This window comes from Liolophura sinensis, chromosome 6, assembly GCF_032854445.1.
Source record: "Liolophura sinensis isolate JHLJ2023 chromosome 6, CUHK_Ljap_v2, whole genome shotgun sequence".
Lineage (NCBI taxonomy): Eukaryota > Metazoa > Mollusca > Polyplacophora > Chitonida > Chitonidae > Liolophura > Liolophura sinensis.
In genome coordinates this window covers 46,530,701-46,551,139 of record NC_088300.1, presented here as the reverse complement: position 1 = coordinate 46,551,139, position 20,439 = coordinate 46,530,701, and the positions used below count along the sequence as shown (strand labels likewise).

Below are 20,439 nucleotides of genomic sequence, written 5' to 3'. Positions count from 1 at the left end.
GATTAGGCTCAGTGTACAAGTGACAACCATTCAGTTTGGGATTGAATTCTGAACACTGGCTATGAGCATTTCATAGGAGACTTGAGGCTACGAACTAAAACACAATAGGATTTACAGAATTGAACTCTTTGCTCATAACTCATAAACTAAAACTGTTTAGAGCTTTTTAATGTATCATCTAAACCAGGGGTCCATAGTAATGTTTACATGTTGAACACTGAAGTTGTGTATCATATAAGAATAAATTCAAGTTTCCAGTTGAAATTCTGTATGGACATTGCTTCTAAAAAGTTTGAATACCCAGAGGATATAACCCACATATAGCGATGCCTCCAGCTACCGAATGATCTTGAGTTCAATCGATGAGTGTTATCACACTGCCCGGATTATACAAATCGACAAGATCATAACAGGATTCAGAGATTCCGTTCAGTTCTCTGACATATAGTTTCTAGCAGTTTGCTGATCAATAGAGATCTGTTAGAGTTTCTCTAGAGACGGCTGTTACACAGCCGCATTTGATTACTCCTGGTTTCCCACATACACGAGTAATAGACAAGTCCGCCGTACTCAAGAATATTTCACTTATCCGACGTCGGCCGGCATTATAGTGGAAGGAAACCGGGCAGGGCCCGGGGAAAATGATACACATCATGTAAAAGGAACTGAACTAAGGTTTTGAGAAAGTAATAATTAAATGCTAATTAAGTAAGACGATGTTCTTATATAGGTTTGTTGTTCTCTTGAAACACACAAACATGTGATACAGTGCATTCTGTCAGAACAAACTTCATTACATATAGGTTTCCAATAAAAGTACTCATTCTAACGATGCAATTCTGCAAGAAATGACCGTTAAGAAATGAAGAGAAAAGCATTTCTTATCGAAGGTCACAGTGGGCTTCTGGAACATAATTAAATCATAAACGCCTAGACCATTAAAACAGGGTAAATAAAGAAAGACTTGTGTGATTATGAAATACACAGCTATATGGTCGGTCCAGTTTTCTGTGAGATTATAAAAGACTTGGATGTTAACACATTGATCATTTTCCTTGTTTTATCATGTGCAGACTTGGTGACACGTCGGTACCCATCTTCCTCCCAAACTCTTCCACAGCGGTTAGCCCCCGAGGGCCGGGAACACCTCGCTGATACAGATCTTCGTTCACCAGCAACACTACGACTACTCTGTTTCCAGCGTTTGCTTCCTCTTCGAGGTGTGGCGAGTCTGTGGGTGTAAATGCGCAGCATGGCAATAGCTCTGAGTTTTTGCTCTTCTTCCGCTTCAGCATCGATCTGGGTTATGTGGGACGATTCTTGTTCAGATGTTGCAGTCTCTGTCAAAACTGTCTTCAAGTCACACTCTACAATTCCATTATCCACGCTGTGATCACCTCTCGATTCCTTTGCAGACGGTTCTAACGAGCCGTTGGTGATTTTGCTTTTTTTGATACCAGAGCTTTCCGCAACAGACTCGTAGAAACGAGACTCAGCAATGTTTTCTAGGAGCGATATTTTACCAATTTGTCCAACCTCCACAACGGCCGGTTTGGAATGCTTCATGTACGGAACTGGCAGTGGTGGAGGCGATAAGCAGCTCTTTTCTTTGGAAATGTCTTTAGAAGTCGAGGTTTCAGCGGTAGTTAGTTCGTCCTGTCTTGTAACAGCGTCAGCTGAAGGTGGCGGCAAAAAATTTACATCTTGGCGGCCATCTTCTTTTTCGTCCTCCACACCGTGCGCGGGGATTCTCTCATCGGAGCTCGCATGGTCCAGTGGGTCAGGACAATCACGTGACGGCTCGTCCTTTGTCAATGTGTCGTTAGAGGGAATGTTGCATTTCTCTGGTTCAACTTTCGTACATTTAGGTATTGTCGGTTCACGAATCAGGGGTTGGGCTTCCGATAATCCTCTGATGGTACCCTCTGCCTGAACGCTGTACATGTCGTCACCCATACACTTGGTCTCTTCAGAGTCGCTTTGTGACCCATCCATAGAATGGCCTCCATTGGTTGTGCTCGGGGCAGTGGATGGTCGCCGTGCTTTCCCAATACCATCCTGTTGTGAAGGAGTATGGCGGTACAAGTAGCTTCCGTGTAGATGTCGAATTTCCTTGGAAGACTTTTCAAAGAGACGTTGATGAAGATGAGCCTGTGGGGATCTGTGATGTGTAGGTGAACTCAGTATGTAATGGCGCCCTTCGTTGGTATTTGCAGCATGCCAGCCCCGGTGCCTACAACATAAATCACTCGACTTTATTTGTACACTATTTACAGTATTAACTGTTCCATTTCTCACGGGTAAAACAATAGCCTAAAGTTGAATAAATTAAGCAACGCTATCAATTTTTCTTTCCATTTTAGCAGTTAAAGATTTGTGTGAAGCATACCTATAATAATGTGACTTATCTTTGAGTTGCATGCGCACGTTCCTCTTAAACTGACTCTATAAAACTCACCTGTGGTGACATGTATTCGAATGAGTATTGAAGGCTGGTGATAAATTTATTTGGCGCCACGTACCATTGGCGAGTGACTCGTGACTACTCGTGATAACTTACCTGACGTTCCATGTCTTGGATTTCATACTGAAAGCTAGTGATAAAAAGACGTGGTATGGTAAGGCGGAGAATCGATCCCAGAGAAGCACGATAAGAAAATGCAAATTTCAAAATCCCGGCATAATTCTGTAATTTTCAAAATTAGAAGTATACAACTTGGTCGAATCACCCATAAAAGTTATATGACTATAAAAGAGATGTTTACATGGTATTAACTCGCCAAAAATACGCTAATTTTTCCGTTCAAACGAGGCACTGTGTCTTTAATGTTCAGAATGAAATCAACGTTAACCAGAAAAATATCTTCACTGAAACTTTCACGTTTGTATTTCTACGTGCTATCAAAGTTTCGTTTTGGTTAAGGTTTGTCTTCATATGTAAAAAATAAACTATGTAATATGATCAGTTTTGTTATATTGTGGCATAAGTTTAAAGTCCGTATTTCTGCCAAAGTCTGTCAGGTATCCTTCATAGCCCAGTGCACTGATGAAGTCGAATCTTCTGACGATTTCTTTTTCTTTGGTAACATACATTTTTGAGTGAGTAAGGACATAGGTTGTCTTTCATTAAATAAGTGTTATCATGAATCATTTAATATTTATATATTTGATTGGTGTTTTACGCCGTACTCAAGAATATTTCAGTTATACAACGGCGGCCAGCATTATGGTGGAAAGAAACCGGGCAGAACCTGGGGGAAACCAACGACCATCCTCTGGTTGCTGACAGACCTTCCCACAGACCTTCCCACGTACGGCCGGAGAGGAATTATCATGAATTAGAGTAGATAACTGTTAAGTCATGGTTTTACGTAACGTGTGGCAACTATAGCGAAACCATAAGTGAATCCTGGTTGAGAGCACATGTGGTCCACCAGTTATCATTAACATTAACATTAAGCGTAGCGGAAGTATAAGGCTGAATATTTGTTATATATGTATTTAACCAGTTGGTGTATAACTGCGTGCTGAAGAATTTTTCAGAAAGTTACATTTGTGGTGCAGTGGTTTTCCCCACTCTACTGTGTCTAATACCAAAAAAAAAAAAAAAAGAAAAAAAAAGAGATATTTGTGGAGCAGGCTACCGTTTTTAATTTTATGACCAATACATTGCTTCAATGCATGCTGTCCATATAACAGGAAGAGAAAAGTAAAACAGAGCTGAAAAAAGAAATATCCTACGAGTGTGTCAGCAGCTGTCAGTCACAGTTATTGTCAGTTTCGCTTCTTGAGGTGCACAGTTTCTTGCACTGGGGCTGATTCCCCGCCTTAACATACCATATCCTTTCCTGGCGTTCTATGTCTAGGGTTGTCTACTAACAAACTTACCTGGCGTTCCATGTCGTGGAGTGACTACATAATACTCATGATAAACTCACCTGGCGTGTCATGTCTTTGGGTGACGACAGGATACTCGTGATAAACTTACCTCGCGTCACATATCTTGGATTTTCTAATGAAGGCTACTGATAAATTAACCTGGCGTCACCTGTTTTGAGATAACTACAGAATACTCATGATAAACTAACCTGGCGTCCCTGTTTTGAGATAACTACAGAATACTCATGATAAACTAACCTGGCGTCCCTGTTTTGAGATAACTACAGAATACTCATGATAAACTAACCTGGCGTCCCCTGTTTTGAGATAACTACAGAATACTCATGATAAACTAACCTGGCGTCCCCTGTTTTGAGATAACTACAGAATACTCATGATAAACTTGCCTGGCGTCACATATCTTGGATTTTCTACTGAATGTAGTTAAAAACGTATAGCATAGAGAGTAAAACCAGAGCAGCGACGACAGTTTGATAGATGGCAAACGGTCACAATTAAGCGGTGAAATATGACCTCTTGTCAATTTACTTCTATCAGGGTTTAATTCTAATTGTTCATGTAAGTTCTGCAATTCATTCATGTACAAAACACTCGTAATACACTCATCTGACGCCCCATGTTTTGGAATGACTGCAAAAGACTCATGATAAACTTACCTGGCGTCACACGTCCTGGAGTGATTACAAAAGACTCATGATAAACTTACCTGGCGTCACACGTCCTGGAGTGATTACTAAAGACTCATGATAAACTTACCTGGCGTCACACGTCCTGGAGAGATTACAAAAGACTCACGATAAACTTACCTGGCGTCACACGTCTTGGGATGATTACAAAAAACTCATGATAAACTTACCTGGCGCTCCACGTCCCGGAGTGATTACAAAAGACTCATGATAAACTTACCTGGCGTCACACGTTTTGGAGTGATTACAAAAGACTCATGATAAACTTACATGGCGTCACACGTTTTGGAGTGATTACAAAAGACTCATGATAAACTTACCTGGCGTCACACGTCCCGGAGTGATTACAAAAGACTCATGATAAACTTACCTGGCATCACACGTTTTGGAGTGATTACAAAAGACTCATGATAAACTTACCTGGCGTCACACGTTTTGGAATGATTACAAAATACGCATGATAAACTTACCTGGCGTCACACGTCCTGGAGTGACTCACAGACGCATGGGAACGAGGATGCACTAATTGATCAATTCGACCTTCGAGAGATATTTTTGAAGATTTCTTTTTAATTAGATTTGGATTATTCTTTGCAATTTCCGAATCCGGTCCTGAAAAAAAAAATATAGTGTTTTCAGTCAATACATAATGGAGGTCACTCGTAACTTTTGTGACCGATCACCTAAACAAGAAGATGTGTACATAACAGACAACAATGTAAGATTCACTCAGTCGCATGCAGCATCGTTAACTTATTTGTGGTAGGTAAGGTATAGATGTACGTCTACCTCAATAAAGGGGCAAATTAACTTCGAAAAAATCATTCTGATGACCATAAATGTTTATTACCATGCTTATCTTTTCAGACATGTTTGTGCATTATGTTTTTCTGGGAGCCTACTGCAAACATCTCTATAGCTAAAACGTGCTTCCCTTGGCAAAATTCTCCCGAGGATAACTTCATTAAAGTAGCAATACTGAGATCGTCAAAATGAATTTCTTCACAGTCGCTTTGTTTATTTATTATGCTATGCTGTTCAGTGGATCAGCTGGTTAAAGATGCCTTGTCATCTCACTGAAATTACCGAATGAGGTACCTTTTCCCGCTTAATGGCGACCCAAGCCGCACTGGCAATTTTTCTCTATTTACACATGCATTATGATTCCAGTTTGCTACTACACAGCTTAAGCCTGACTTACTTAAAGCTGGAAAGGATCTCTCCTGTAAGTACCACTTATATTCAATTCACCAGGTGGGGTAATCTGGGGAAAACTCGGCACATTATTAAAAGTACACTTTATGCACTCAAATGGACAATCCAGATACAGCTACGATAAAAGTGAAAATAAACGAGGACATATGTTCTAATCCGACGGAACAAGATGACGTACCGTGCACACGGCGGGGACCCCCCGTGTAATGAGGTAACAGGAAGCCCAGGTCTCTTTTCATTTCATATTCGTATCTGACTTCCTGAAAAGCATGACAAACAGGATTCTAGGCCTATGGTAATTGTTAATCACAGTATTTAAAATTATTAATTATCACGGATTCCCAGTTCTGGGAAATGAGAATGTAAAAAAGTATAACAGTGTATCTAGTTAGTGATTTTTGATGGAAAGCACTCGATGTCACCCTCATTAAAGCTCTAAATGATATGTTGTGCGTGAAGGGAAAACTGGTAAATCGTGCCAGTACAATGCGGCTTAGCATTAATGATGCCTAAAAATAATAACAATTACACACATTTATGTAGTTATTTGATCGGTCTTTATATAACGTCATACTCTGTGTAAGTTTTCATTTATACGACGGGTTGAGGAAACCGACGTAAACTATACCGCTTTTATTCAAGTTACAAAGCCGCAGATTAAGCGAGGGTTAGCCAGAGCCCGATATAATAAATCTTCAAGACGCCTTCATGTAGCTGAAAACCGGGCCCCCGGATCACGAAACAAACTTAGGCTTAAGTCAAGATTTCATATCACTGTAAAATTGTTATTGCTTACGTAACAACGTCAAAATATTGCTTGACAACGTAAATTCTGGATAAGTTATTGTGAACGGAAAGGAACATATAAATTTTAAAGATTAAAATTTTGACTTAAGCTTAAAATCGCTTTGTGATCCCTGGGCCTGTATGTCATGTCATCTGTATAACTATGCTTGTTTTTAGTCACCAGTGTTTCCATTTGAAACATGACGTCATGAAGTTTGTTTGCCGCGTCTGTGACATCATCAGCTGTGACAACAGAGGGTATATGTTTTCTCTCGGTGGCGATTGGTTGAAATGGTTCGGTATGGCGTAGTTTAGAGGCATCGGCTGAAAGCATGAAGTTGTTATTGATCATTTTTTCGGTGACATTAAGTTAACTGAATGTAGACAGCCACGGAGTAAATGTGCTGGCCATTTTAGAAGATAAAAATACTTTTCAGGACAGATAATATAATTTTTGAAAGGTCATATCAATATCATTTTTTGTGGAGTTACCGTCAACCTACTTAAAGTAAGACTTAAATATACAATACCGAATTAGGCATCGTGCAATATCGCATAATAACGGCATAACTATGACAGTCTTGTATGTGTTTCTGAATAGAGCGTTCTAATGCACCAAGAAATATCTATCAAGGAAGGGGCACCGGTGAAAAACTGTTCTATAATAAAATAAAACTGTAAGCGTTTGAAGACCACAAAATCCAGACAGGAATTCATCTTTGATAACTGTTTATAAGTAAGGTATTATTATTTGATCATTCCACAAAATACCTTTTATAGTGTCAAAAAGTGCGCTCCCAAATTTCAAAAAAGTCTGAAAAAATTTCTTTACTTTTTGTTTAGAACAGGTAAAAAACCTCTACCCCCACCCCGGTCTATTGAACCGACCCTATCTTGTTGACAAATATTTCTCGGTCTGAAGAACCTCATGGATTTTTGTAAAACTCGGTGTCAGTATTTTGGGGAATGGAAATAATTGACAGGTTTACCTGATGAAGGGGGCTTTCTACGCAGTTTTTGCATGATTTCGTAGGCACTTAAGGCCACTGTGCCATCGGCAGATTTGTTAGAAGACGCAGTTGTCTGCCCATAGCGAGTGAGATCTGGAGCCGTCAGAGGACGCGGTCTAACGAAGCCAACGCGAGACCGGTAAACCCTGTGTTGAGAACGATCCACCTCTGTCCTCAGTGGATGGAAAGCTGCTCTTTGTTTCTGAACCTGTCGAGGGAAAAAAAAAAGGATTTGTTAAAACGGGTGCCATCTTGATATTTGACTCTTTGTATCACCTTGGGATTTCTTGGTTCGCTTACAATTTGGAGATTTGTTGGGATATTCCGGTATCTTCTTGAGATGGGTGGGTAAAATTTTGACATCCGTCGGTACCTTCATTGCATTTTTTGGTAGCTTCTTGAGATTTGCTGGTTGCCATTGGGAGTTTGTTGGAATATTCTCAAGCATTCTTGAACGTTTGTAAATTTGAAAAACAGAGACTTATAATATTATGTGTCCTTTTCTTTACATTAAAGTAAACCTAATCATATAATTAACGGACATTCATTAGTTTGAAAATTATACAGTTTTAATATCGTGTGTCATCTTCTACTATGTATATCATATTTCTTTTCATATTCAATTCGTCCCATATTCTAAAAACGTCTAGACGTCTTGCTTCCAGCTAACTGCCGCCTTCCCATTAGCTTGTGCTCAGACATGTTGATATCATTTACATCAAAGAGAAATAAATTATCAAATCATGGCAATTTTAAATGATCGCAGTATTAAACATTTGTATAGCGAAAATGTGGCCAAATGGACACAATGGCTTACCTGCTGGACTCTAATTTGATCATTGACTGGTGGTTCCTTAAACATTCGTTTACTTCCCAGAGATTCCTGCCCAAAGTCCCACTCGTCTGCCATGTATTCCGAGTTGAGTCGTTCAGATAGTCTCTGGTCATGATGAGTTAACATGCGGTCAAAGGCAACCAGCTGACGGACAGATAGACATGCCAGTTAGTAATTACAACATAGATGGTAACTGCCGTCGTATAATTATTTGATTGGAGTTTTACGTCGCACTCAAGAACTTTTACTTAGGCCAGCAGTGCGTTGATATATTGCTGTTGATACAAAACTGGAATATGAAATATTACGTATGGTATTGAGTTTATCTACCAATGTCTTTACCGTAGCAGATTCACGTTTTCATAACGGCGGATTTTCAAAACCAAGATTACTTATTTTTTTACAGGTGTAGTGATTTACCTTGAACAAATCATTATCCATCCCACGACTGTAGATGAGCTCGTCTGATTGAAACCCCTCGTATATGTCACACCTGCTCATTACAAAGTACACGCATTATCAGCTTCTGCATGGTGACTGGGAAAAGTAAGGGATATCAGTGGATTTGTTTTTCTTCCAGTTATCCCCAGACATAACCGGTGGCCATTTTTTTTGTCCCTTGGCCACGAATTTAGAACTCATCCTTAAGTCCAGCGCATACAGACAAGATTTGTTGACGAAAACGAGATTTCTTGATCCAGACAAGAAAAAAATCCTCGAAATTTACTCGTGTGCGGGTAACCACAACAAGAAGTCTGAAACACTTGATCCAAAGATTCAGCCTGTTTAATTCTGAGCATCAATAAATCCAGGACCAAATGAGCCTTGCACAAAATGTCGCTCGTCTGCGGACAATCTGGATCTTGTGAAATTGTTGTCGTCTACTTCAACACATAGGCGTCTAAGGAAATGTCACCTTATATACAAAGTGGAAGCTGTGACACACCTTTTTAGTGTCACATGACCTTGAACGTATCATGTGACCGTGTTTTCGCTGCTGGAATCTTCAAAAATGGACAACAAATGTTACTCGTGTGCGGGTAACCAATATTCCGAATCATTTAATTTTGGACAGCAAATGTTGTCCGTGTGCGCTAGGCTGTACACTACCTACGTGTAGGGTACCCAGGGTACTTTGTAGATAAGCTACATTGGAAACATTGTTGATACAATTATCGTTATCTATATATGTGTACAATGTTCCAATATTACAATTGTTCCGAATCACAAATCAACTTCAGCACTGTTTCTTTTCAGTTAAAAGGAATAAAAGTTATTCAGAACTCACAAAGTATGTGTGCAGAAGTCTCACGGAATTACCTCCCTTTTCAGGGATGGTAAAACGGTGTTCGTGACAGAAGATAAGAAGTTGACAAAAGTCACACGGGAGTCCCTTTGCATTGTTTTAATGTTTTCGTGTTTATTAAATCTGATGACAACTCAGCATTTAGAGTAATTATAGGCCACTGACGTCTGATGAATTTCAATTAAATGCGTTTTGGACCATCTCCTTAAGCCATGAGGTTAGGGGGCGTGTGTAAGTTACTAATATTTAAGCATTTGCCAACTATCAAACTTTTGTCGTTGCTCTAGTTTTACAATCCAGGCTGTTGCTTTTTATATTCCATCAAATGACTGCAAGTCCGCCTCCCTCAGTGTACATTAACATGAACATTAAACTTCACTCCGTTCCTATCGAATCGGTGTTTGTAACAGGTCGGTATCAATGCCGACATATTTATAATACTTCCTAAACATATATTGAAGATATTAGACTGGACACTTTAGGCACTCGCACTATACTGACACTGGTCTGACCTCCACCACTGTGTTCAACAGCAGTGACTCGACTCCCATGGTTCAACCAACCATGGACAGTCACTTCCTAACAACTTTCAATTCTGATCGACATTACATGAACAGCACATATTAGGCCTATAACGTAGGTTGTATTTCATCCCGCACTTACCAGAGAATTAAGTCGAGGAATTCATCAAGTTGTATTCTACCGCCTTCCACGAAATAGCCCTTCATATGTTTGAGACGGTGCATCAGTTTTAATGGAGCTATTGTCCGGCCACACATCTGGAGGTAAAAATAAGTTTATCAGGATCATAATCTAATCTGAGTTCACTAACTATATAAGGTTTTAGACAGCTTTTTTAAGGCTAACAAACCTAAAAAGGCACCATATATAAAGTAAAATACTCTGAGGCTCGGTGTCTAATCCCAATAAAATAAATGAGTAATAGAAAAACCCAGCATTAAAGGTATAAAAATGTTATTGTATACTTTAAATTTCCGTCCAAAAACAACAGTAATTCCAAATCCCAAAGAGATGCATATACCACAATTAATAGCGACATAAAAAAGATCATTTTTTAAAAAATTTATCAAGTTAGCCCAAAATGGGAATATCAAAGTGTGCTCGTCTTTAAAACATATGTAGGCCTATGGGGGAAAAAATCAGAGATATCACACCTGTTAGACTAAGTTAATATAGTGCAAGGATTTATTTCATATAAAAACAGAAACAGAGATAGCCAATTTCTGTACCTTGCAGGTTTTATAGCTCTAAATTTCTAAATACAAAGATCAGAGGTGTCTTCCACAGCACAGAGGGCATGCACATATTACCTTAAGGGTCCTGAGTATGACTCGCTGCTGAAGTAACATCCCCTTGCTGTCTTGGTGTTCGTACAGCTGGTAAGCCACACGGATGCAGTGCAACTGTTCAAACCTGCGAAAGACAGCATTCAAAATATCAGTTGAAAGTATCAAATGATACAACTGTCCTTTAAAGCGGTCTCTAAAATCTAATATGGAGAACAGTCAAACTTCAGCAATGAGTATGCATCGTACTTCGTACATCCCAAAATCGTCTAGAAGTCACTGTTTTCTTCTGACTAAGCTACAACATCTTTCTCATTACTGATCTATTGAATGCTTGATTCATTGATTGATTGTTACTTAACATCAGATTTAAGAATTTTTCATTTATACCTTCGTCATGATAACTGAAATAATATTGAGTCGGTTGTAAAGCATATTAATGATATAAAGAAACTGAAATACTGTTTGCGCTAGATAGCCCATACAGGTATACATACGTGAAGGCCTTGTGCTCCACCAAACTGACGGCTTTCTTCAGGGCGGCCACATTCCAGGTATCCGTGTGAATGTTGAAGGTAAGGTGGAGGGATTTGTGCAAAAGCTTGTACTCCAGCACGCGGTACACTTCCTGGAGGAGACAAATAAAAGTTGTAACATGTGGCAATAAGAAATAGGTAAAGAGATTTGTGCAGAAAGCTTGTACTCCAGCACACGGTACACTTCCTATGGAGACAAATAGTGGTTGTAATATGTGACAATAAGAAATAGGTAAAGGGATTTGTGCAGAAAGCTTGTACTCCAGCACGCGGTACACTTCTTGTGGGGATAAATAGTGGTGGTCATATATAGCAATAAGAAATAGGTAAAGAGGTTTGTGCAGAAAGCTTGTACTCCAGCACGCGGTACACTTCTTGTGAGGGCAAATAGTGGTTGTAGTATGTGATAATAAGAAATAGGTAAAGAGATTTATACAAAAGGCTTTACTCCAGCACACGGTGCATTTCCTGTGAGGACAAAAAGTGGTTATAATATGTGGCAATAAGAAATAGGTAAAGAGAATTATGCAGAAAGGTGCACTCTGGCACGTGGTAAATTTCCTGTGGGGACAAATCGCGGTTATAATATGTGGCAATAAGAAATAGGTAAAGAGATTTATGCAGAAAGGTATACTCCAGCACGCGGTACATTTCCTGTGGGGATAAATCGCGGTTATAATATGTGGCAATAAGAAATAGGTAAAGAGATTTATGCAGAAATGTGTACTCTGGCACGTGGTAAACCTCCGGTGGAGAATATTAGTGGCTGTAAAATGTGCTAATAAGAGATAATCAAAGATATTTGGTTCGCCGATTGATTTACACCTCCGATAGGGAAACGTCGTGATTTTATTTCACGACGGAGATTTTTCGATACATGAAGGCTGATATTATTTTAATTTAGTTCTTTATTTATCTAATGAGGATAACCCACAGCCAATTGGCCTCTAGGGGATCTCCTCTGACATACATTTGTTCGCAATTAAGTATAATACAGATATAACAATTATAAGGTATACAGATAAACACTGATATTTATATAATGATAATTATACAGGTGAAATATTCATATGTATACCTGAACACAAATGTATGCACGTGTATTTCCAAATAAATACCTGAACATATACATGCAAGTGTATACATACAGTAACATACAAAACATATAAAAACATATTAAATATGAGTAATATATAGGAAATATGATTAAAAATAGGTGAAAAATAGAGAGCTAATACACCATGAAACGTTGGAGACATGTAAAGACAGATACCTTATCATCTGTACTTAATTCACTGGATCCACTGATTAAAATTTCACACGGGCGCTTTTGGAAATAATCCCAAAACACAGAATAGTACGCAATTCGCTCCATATGTTGTGATAACTTTATACCGCAATTATTAAATAAAACATCACCATACTCAAGAATAGGTCTAATGGAACTCTTATTTAATGTACAAATACATTTACGTCCAAGAGTGCATTTCGCTCTTGTCGTAATACTTCATTTCTTACTAGCCTTGCTAACAATATCCCTGATATGGTTCCCGTATTGTTGTAGGATAATGCGTAAGTGCTTGTGGCATTTTACACTCTCTTCTTCAATTCCTTGGATGCAGAGTTTCGGTTAAACAATATTTTTTTTCAAGGACATATATAAGTATACAGTTTTAAGGGCATTAAACATTACAAGCCATTGTTCTACCTAATTAGACAGTCTTATCAAGTCTCTGTTGATCTTTTCTTCGGATGTGGTCACATCTTGCACCTGTTCAGCTAGTGAGGTATCAACTGCAAAGATGTTAATGTTACATTCGATGTTTATACTGATATCATTAACATATGTAAGAAATAAAAAGAGGACCCACAACGGGTCCCTGTGGTACACCAGTGAAAATACGCTCACTGTTCGAGCTGACTCCGTTAGCACATATATTATTATATTTACCACTTAAGTAGCTCTTAATCCATGGTAACAATGCTACATCCACTCCAAAATGCTTCAGTTTGAAAATTAAACCGTCATGCCATACCGTATCAAAAGCCCTACTTACGTCCAGAAATTCCCAGCACATATCATCTCTACTGTCCAAACCTTGGTAAATTTTGTGAACTATATTTAGTCATTGGTTTTACTGTGGAATCGCCATGTTTGAACCCGGAGTTATTAGGGATCAATAGATGGGTTGAAGTGCAGTATTCATATAACTGAAACAATCTTTTCCAGGATTTTCGACAATGATGGTTGAAGAGACACAAGGTGTGTAATTAGATATGTCATGCCTGTCCCCCTTTTATAAATCGGTCAAACCCGTGACAACTTCCATGAAGACAAGAACTCTCCAGATTGTAGTGAGCAATTGAACAAATAGGAACGAGAAAAGGCTATTGATTAAGCACAATGTTTAAGTATATAGTTGGTAATTTCGTCTATACCTGGCGCTCTTTTGGTGTTCAGGGAAAGAAGCAGATTTTTGACCTCCGATGGGCTGGTTTGAATAGCTTTTAAGCATGATTCATTTAAGAAGGCAAACACAGCGAGATTGGGTATTATCGTGGGATAAGAGGACTGAGATGCGAAGAATTTACAAAACTGATAACCCTTTTCGTTATCGGGAGAAATGTTTTTACCGTTCAAAAGAAGCGGTGGAATGGAGGGTTTAGCTTTAGAACCAATAAGAGATTTCAGAACAGACCAGTATTTCTTGGTATCTACGTTCGGATTGGAAAGCTTGTCTTTGATGTGATCTGAGCATCGCTTTACTGCGTCTCGCTTGGACTAGTTAGCTTCCCGTCTGGCTAAGTAAAACTGAAATTTATGTACGTTCAGTTTTCGTCCTCTTGTATTTTTGAGGCATCTCTTGCTAACTCGTAATTTTCTCCTAACGTTGTTTGTCATCCAAGGTTTATCCCCTGTGGACATATGGTAACATGTTTGTTAGGGATGTACTCCTTGCAACACGACAAAAACATGTAACTCCAGGCAAAGACTTTGTTTTCGATACTCCCAAATATATTCATAACATCGAGCAAGGGAGCTGGACACAGTGAGCAGTTTAGTTCGTATAAATCGGCACATTTGTAATCCCATACGTGACCAATAAATTCTTGCCGCGTCTCGCATCAAGGGATATCTAAATGGTAGTAAATTGTACAGTGATCTAAATTAGCAAGTTGGGCTTCAGACTTTGTTATGTAACCCAGACTGTCAGATATTATTAGATCGAGAATATTAGCATTATTATTCGGTGTATCTTGTTGGTTCTTTAATCAACTGAAAACAATTTTTTCCTCTGATTAAATCATATAATGTCATATTTAACTCACTGTTTTCATGAATTTGGTGCCAACCTACACATCCATCATTCAAATCACCCATAATTAAGATACAGTCAAGGTTTTCCGATAACATAAATAACAACATGTCTTCATACTCAATTAGAAAGCTTTGCCTTGTTTCTGCACTTTGGTTGGGAGGTCTATAAACAGACAGCAATATGTACTTTCTTGGAAAATTGTTTCATTTCTACACAGACTGTCTCCATATCACCTTCAACGTCTGTTCTACGAATTACATCCATTTAAGACTTGATATAAATAGCAACTTCCCCCTCCACCAACTCTGTCCCTATCCTTACGTTCATCTGATATCCCTTCGCTAAGCCACGTTTCCGTCACTCCAATGACGTCATAATCAAATTGTCTGTATAATACAATATTAACTTCATCTTGTTTTTATACACCTGGATAGTTCATCATCCACTCGGGATACAAGACTTCGAGTATTTAAATGACAGAAGTTTACACCACGCGTGCTTAATGAGCCAGGATTTTGATGCGCATCGCCACATTTTAATATTAGGAGCATAAAAATGTGAAGCTAGTCCTGGTTACGAATAAAACATAATAGATCCAAAATAATTAAACCAGTATAACAACTCAGGGGCAAAATTAATTTACTTATTTCGTTTATCCACTTATGTAGAAGTATATATTCTTTATAAGAGATATGATTTAACCACGTCCCTATCGCCACTCTATACTGGCAGAGATCACACATGGTAACTCGTCAAAATACTCACATACCCAAAGACCTCAACTGGAAGCTCTATTTCCACACATGTAACCCTTAAATTAAACACAATAGGATACCTAACAGGTTATATAGTAACGAGGGTACATATACGGAAGTGTGATATATACAACAGATGAAAGATGAACATAGAACATTTACAAGTAGAACAATTATACTAAAAAGGATGTCAGACAACATGGTAGATTGCTGTTGCACAGTTACTCCACATTCCAATTTACGTGTAGTAATGTGACATGTGTTACACGTTTGTAACTACATTGCTTTCTTATAATTAAGATAATAATTATAAAATAGATAAATTATTAATTAATGTATAAATTAATTAATGTTTTAGTTAAGATAAGAACAGCCAGTAAAAAAATGTTGTGAGACTAGGTGTATTTCGGGTAATTACTCATGGTTATTGTTTGTTACAGCTGAAGACAGCTAGTAGTAAACATTGTTCCTCCAGTCAAACATGACCATTACGTCAAACGTGACGTAAGTAATTCACCCTGTGACTTCTGATCGGTATAGCCCAGGTGTTCAAATAAAATCTCATGTAATAAGATTATGCCCTGGCCTCACGATTCTCCTTCGGTGACAGGCTAAATTATCAACTTTGCACGAGTTTGCAACCAAAAACCTTGTCACAAGCATTATGCTTCAAAATTTTACACTTACCCTCAGCAGATTTTCAGTCTAGAAAGCTCAGCACACGAGTAATTCAAGATTATCTCGAGCAACTCACAATTATATGGTGGTCAGTTAGCGGCATATTCCAGTCACGTGACTAAATCTAGGTCATGCTCCGTTGAGATTTGGAATTTTTCTCCGTTATCCCATTTACGACAGAACAGTCTAGCATCATACGACCATGCAGAATGTAGTTTCCCTCCTTTCCTCAAGAAAAGTAACTTTTTGAACAAATTATAACGATGTTACAGTTAGATTACAGCCAAGGCGACAACATAAATAAAGTATGTATCAGATGAAAACCATCAGACATTATCCTACAGAATAGATGGATTTGTGTTTAGAATCTTTCCATCGGAGTAAAATGCTTCTCAAAACGTCAGATTTATGATTATAAGGTGACCTAGATTCAAGCAGTCTGTGTAAGTTAATCAGCAAAACTTGATGTGACGTCGCTGATTACAGTATGGTCCGAAAAGTCCACTGTAGAATACATTGTTTCAAAAATAAATGGAACTCTCTTCCTGGACGTATAACTTATTCTAGTGTTTTCTTTGCCTTTTAAATCCCCAAAGACATGTATGATCCACAATAAACACGTTTGTTCATTGCATGCATGTATAAATTAAACATGTTTATACAGTAAACAGGTTTATGTATTAAACATAATTATACATTAATCACATTTATACATTGAGCACGTTTGTACATTACACATATACAAAACAGTTTCGGCATCTATAGATTTGATCAAAGGAGAAATGCTGTGGATCCGGTCTGGTTGTCCCAAATTTTGAATGAGATGTAAACTCGAACAAGTTATAATCAGACTGAAATAATATCAAAGAATCAAAAACTTGAAAAAATGGACAATTTTTAGAGTCACCTGTTTTGAAAATTAGTGATATTTCTGAGAGCGCAATGCTGAATACACTTGTATATTTCTACATGGCCCCATGGTACAAGTGTATTACTATTGTGTGACTACACAACTTACCTGAATATGGAGACCTCTATCGTCATAGTTGATTTCATCAGTGACATTACATCGGAAGAGATCCACCTGGAACTGTCGGGTACAATTGGAACTGTTACACATGAATGCAACTTCTTTTACTATTACACACGCACCTGTCGTTGACACAAAGAGATATCATAAAAACTTCCATGTGATGTTACTACCAAAGCTGTAACAACCGTGGAATATTTGGTATCTCTAATAATCACATATAACAACCACTTTACAGTCATTTGATATATTTTTTCTGTATGTTGATACTTTACTCGAACTGTTAAATGCCACCATTCAGCACGTCAATCAATAATATGTTTTGGATGGAATTCAGTAAAATTTATTAAACATAAATTATTAAACATGAATGCATTAATACAACATAACACATAACATTGGGGCAATTTTTGGACCAGTAATCAAAGAAGACACAAAACAGTTTGTAAGACATCAGTCCCCCTATTTAAGGCTCTGGATTAAGAGACTCCCAGTTGTTATGTGGCATTTGAAGGTACGAGTTACTGTGTAGCACCATAACTTTTACTAACTAAATCAAGGCAGCCCAGCAAATAAATACTGAAATAAACGACATGTGAGAAGCACGTCCGAGGTGTGTTTGTTTTGTATTGGACTACTTGAAGATATAAATGTAATTGCATGCATTAATTTTATACGACCAGGTTTCGGATTTCATTTTTATTTATGATTGGAATTGTGCGACATAAGCTGTGGTTATTCAAGAACGTGAGGTTATAGGTGCGATAACTATATGTAGTAGCCTTTTTCAAATTAAATTTATGCCCCCTTCTGTCGGTGTCCATCTTCTCTTTCCACTCGTTAAGGGCAGGTAGATGATACCGTAATTTAAGTCGAATACATCTACTCGTAGGCTATAACGTCTATAATGCGTGATGTAACGGGCTGAGATTTGCAGGGTGGCTATGACATTTAGTTAGTAAAAACCTTTCCCCCGAGCATATTCTATACAGGCTCAGGGTAAGCGCATGCCAGAATAAGCGTTTGATCTTTTCACTGATCACACAGTGACAGATTTAATTTCTTCAATAGTCATAATCGAAGTGGCTCAACACAAGGTTCTACTTTCTTTTCAGTCCGTGCCTTTGGTGCACGACAAATTGCATTGCCCATTGACAGGTGACATGTGTGTAAGCCCCTTAGATACCTGACAACACTCAGTCGACTAATCCGTATTTACCTGTTGAGTACAGGTATGTTAGAAAGCTAAGCACACGTACCGTACACATGTTTAGTCAGGCGTTCCCCTGAGACACTGCTTTTTAATGTATGGGGGCAAGGACATGGGGGGAAATCAGCTAAACTGTACATACACGCATGAACACAAGTCTTTACTAAGATTAAACGATTAATTCAAAGATTGTTCTCTTTGAAAAATTTATTTCAAGGTAAAGTTGCAGGTAGACGTATTCACAAAGGAAAAGCTATGTATACTTGGGCATATTGGATTACACATTTAACGATTTGAGCTAGACCAGACCTAATTTTCTTTCCATCTTATTTAGACTAGTACCACAACACCTAAGTTACTTCAACACAATACGCAGGATCGCACGTATAGTGGGTATATGTTTTAACACATGTAAAAGTTTTCAGTGTACATTTTGGCTTCATGTTCAAGAATAGTATATTCGGTCTATGCAGTACATATACTGTCAGAAGAGTTATGTAGGTTTACAGGAAGGCAGCAATAGTACTACACTGTTAACATGGCTATAATGTAATAGGTACACTTGTATGTATGTGATAAGCTTTCATTTTGAAGCACTTACCCCAAGGCTTCGACTCAGACATCTGGGGGAAAAACAAGAAGATTGATGAATTACATTTGTAAAACGGCTATAAATACTCATTTGTTCGGGGACATTGACATTCATCGCCGTATTTTGCTTGTAGGGAAACTTAAAATCCGAACGACAGCGATTTAATTCAGGTGAGGATTTACTTGAGTACTGTGTTAATGTAAATGTCGATCAAATAAGCTGAATGTATACATAATGTGACATCTTATTCGCAGCCATAATAAGTTCCTTACCCCAGTTCATCCCAGGTGAGAAAGTCACGTTCTTGGGAATATTGTAGGTGAAACATGATGCCACCTGTCTGTAAACTTTCCAGGTAGAAGGGATGCTTGTCAGGTGCGTCTTATCACCCCACCCGATAATTGCTGACACCTGGTAACGTCCATACTGACCGTCCGTTCCTTTCTCTACTCCGTGTAATACTACCAGCCAGATCGACGGAGAGACGTGGAATGATCAACCCCAGCTATTGCGTAGTTAATCCCTTCCTTGATCCGCAGCAGATTATCAGCTTAGACAATCTGATTTATGGTATACCCTCCACAATAGTAACAGATTAGCGAGTGCAGGTATACTGTGCCTGTTGAGTGTTTGTGTTCCCAACGTGAAGCTGTGACAGACAGAGAAAGGTGTAGTAAACAACCAGGCCAGCACCGTGTCCCTTGAAAGCGACAATGTTATAAATATCCCTGTGGATAGAGATATTTATTATTCAGCTCCACGTTTGCCCATCTTCTAACGTTGTGACGATCGTGCCGCATATTTTTCATATTGTACGTCGGCATTGGCAACCTTCATATTACACGTCGGCATTAGCAACGTGACGTTACGTCATTCATTGACATTCATCCGCGTCTTCTCTCTCTGTTCAGAGTCTTGTGCCATTCATAAAAATAATCCTACGAGTTTTGCTATCTTACATTTTTGTGTCAAATTTTTATTTTCGACAACTAAATTTTGCTACCTAGTGAACTGATTGATGTTTGATGTATAATAAATAGGTTATTTAAATAAGGCCTGTTCTGTTGTTGCTTTGTTAGGTGTGTAATAAATAGGCTATTAAGATAGCAATCGCTCTATTATTTCGTTCCCTCGTCGCATATAACTTGCCCACATCAGCCCGTATTCATTCAGTAATCTATTGAATAGAGGATACTGCACAGTGAAGGCTGAATATTATGAATATTTTTCGGGCGATAGGTGAAAATGATAACCCACGAGAGGGGAAGTGTCG

At 38.4% G+C, this 20,439-nt stretch overlaps 1 protein-coding gene across 1 annotated transcript; it reads right to left on the bottom strand.

Annotated features, from left to right (window-relative positions):
• LOC135468891 (uncharacterized) lies at window positions 1–19,556 on the bottom strand. Its single transcript, XM_064747353.1, has 13 exons — window positions 19,439–19,556; window positions 19,176–19,197; window positions 17,353–17,424; window positions 11,543–11,673; window positions 11,070–11,172; window positions 10,402–10,517; window positions 8,853–8,925; window positions 8,415–8,576; window positions 7,577–7,805; window positions 6,769–6,911; window positions 5,980–6,061; window positions 5,057–5,198; window positions 1–2,233 (listed from the first exon to the last, which is right to left on the bottom strand). Exons 1-13 carry the CDS (start codon window positions 19,492–19,494, stop codon window positions 988–990), a joined length of 2,577 nt encoding a protein of 858 aa, XP_064603423.1. The 5' UTR covers window positions 19,495–19,556; the 3' UTR covers window positions 1–987.
• Between the last annotated feature and the right edge of the window lie 883 nt (window positions 19,557–20,439).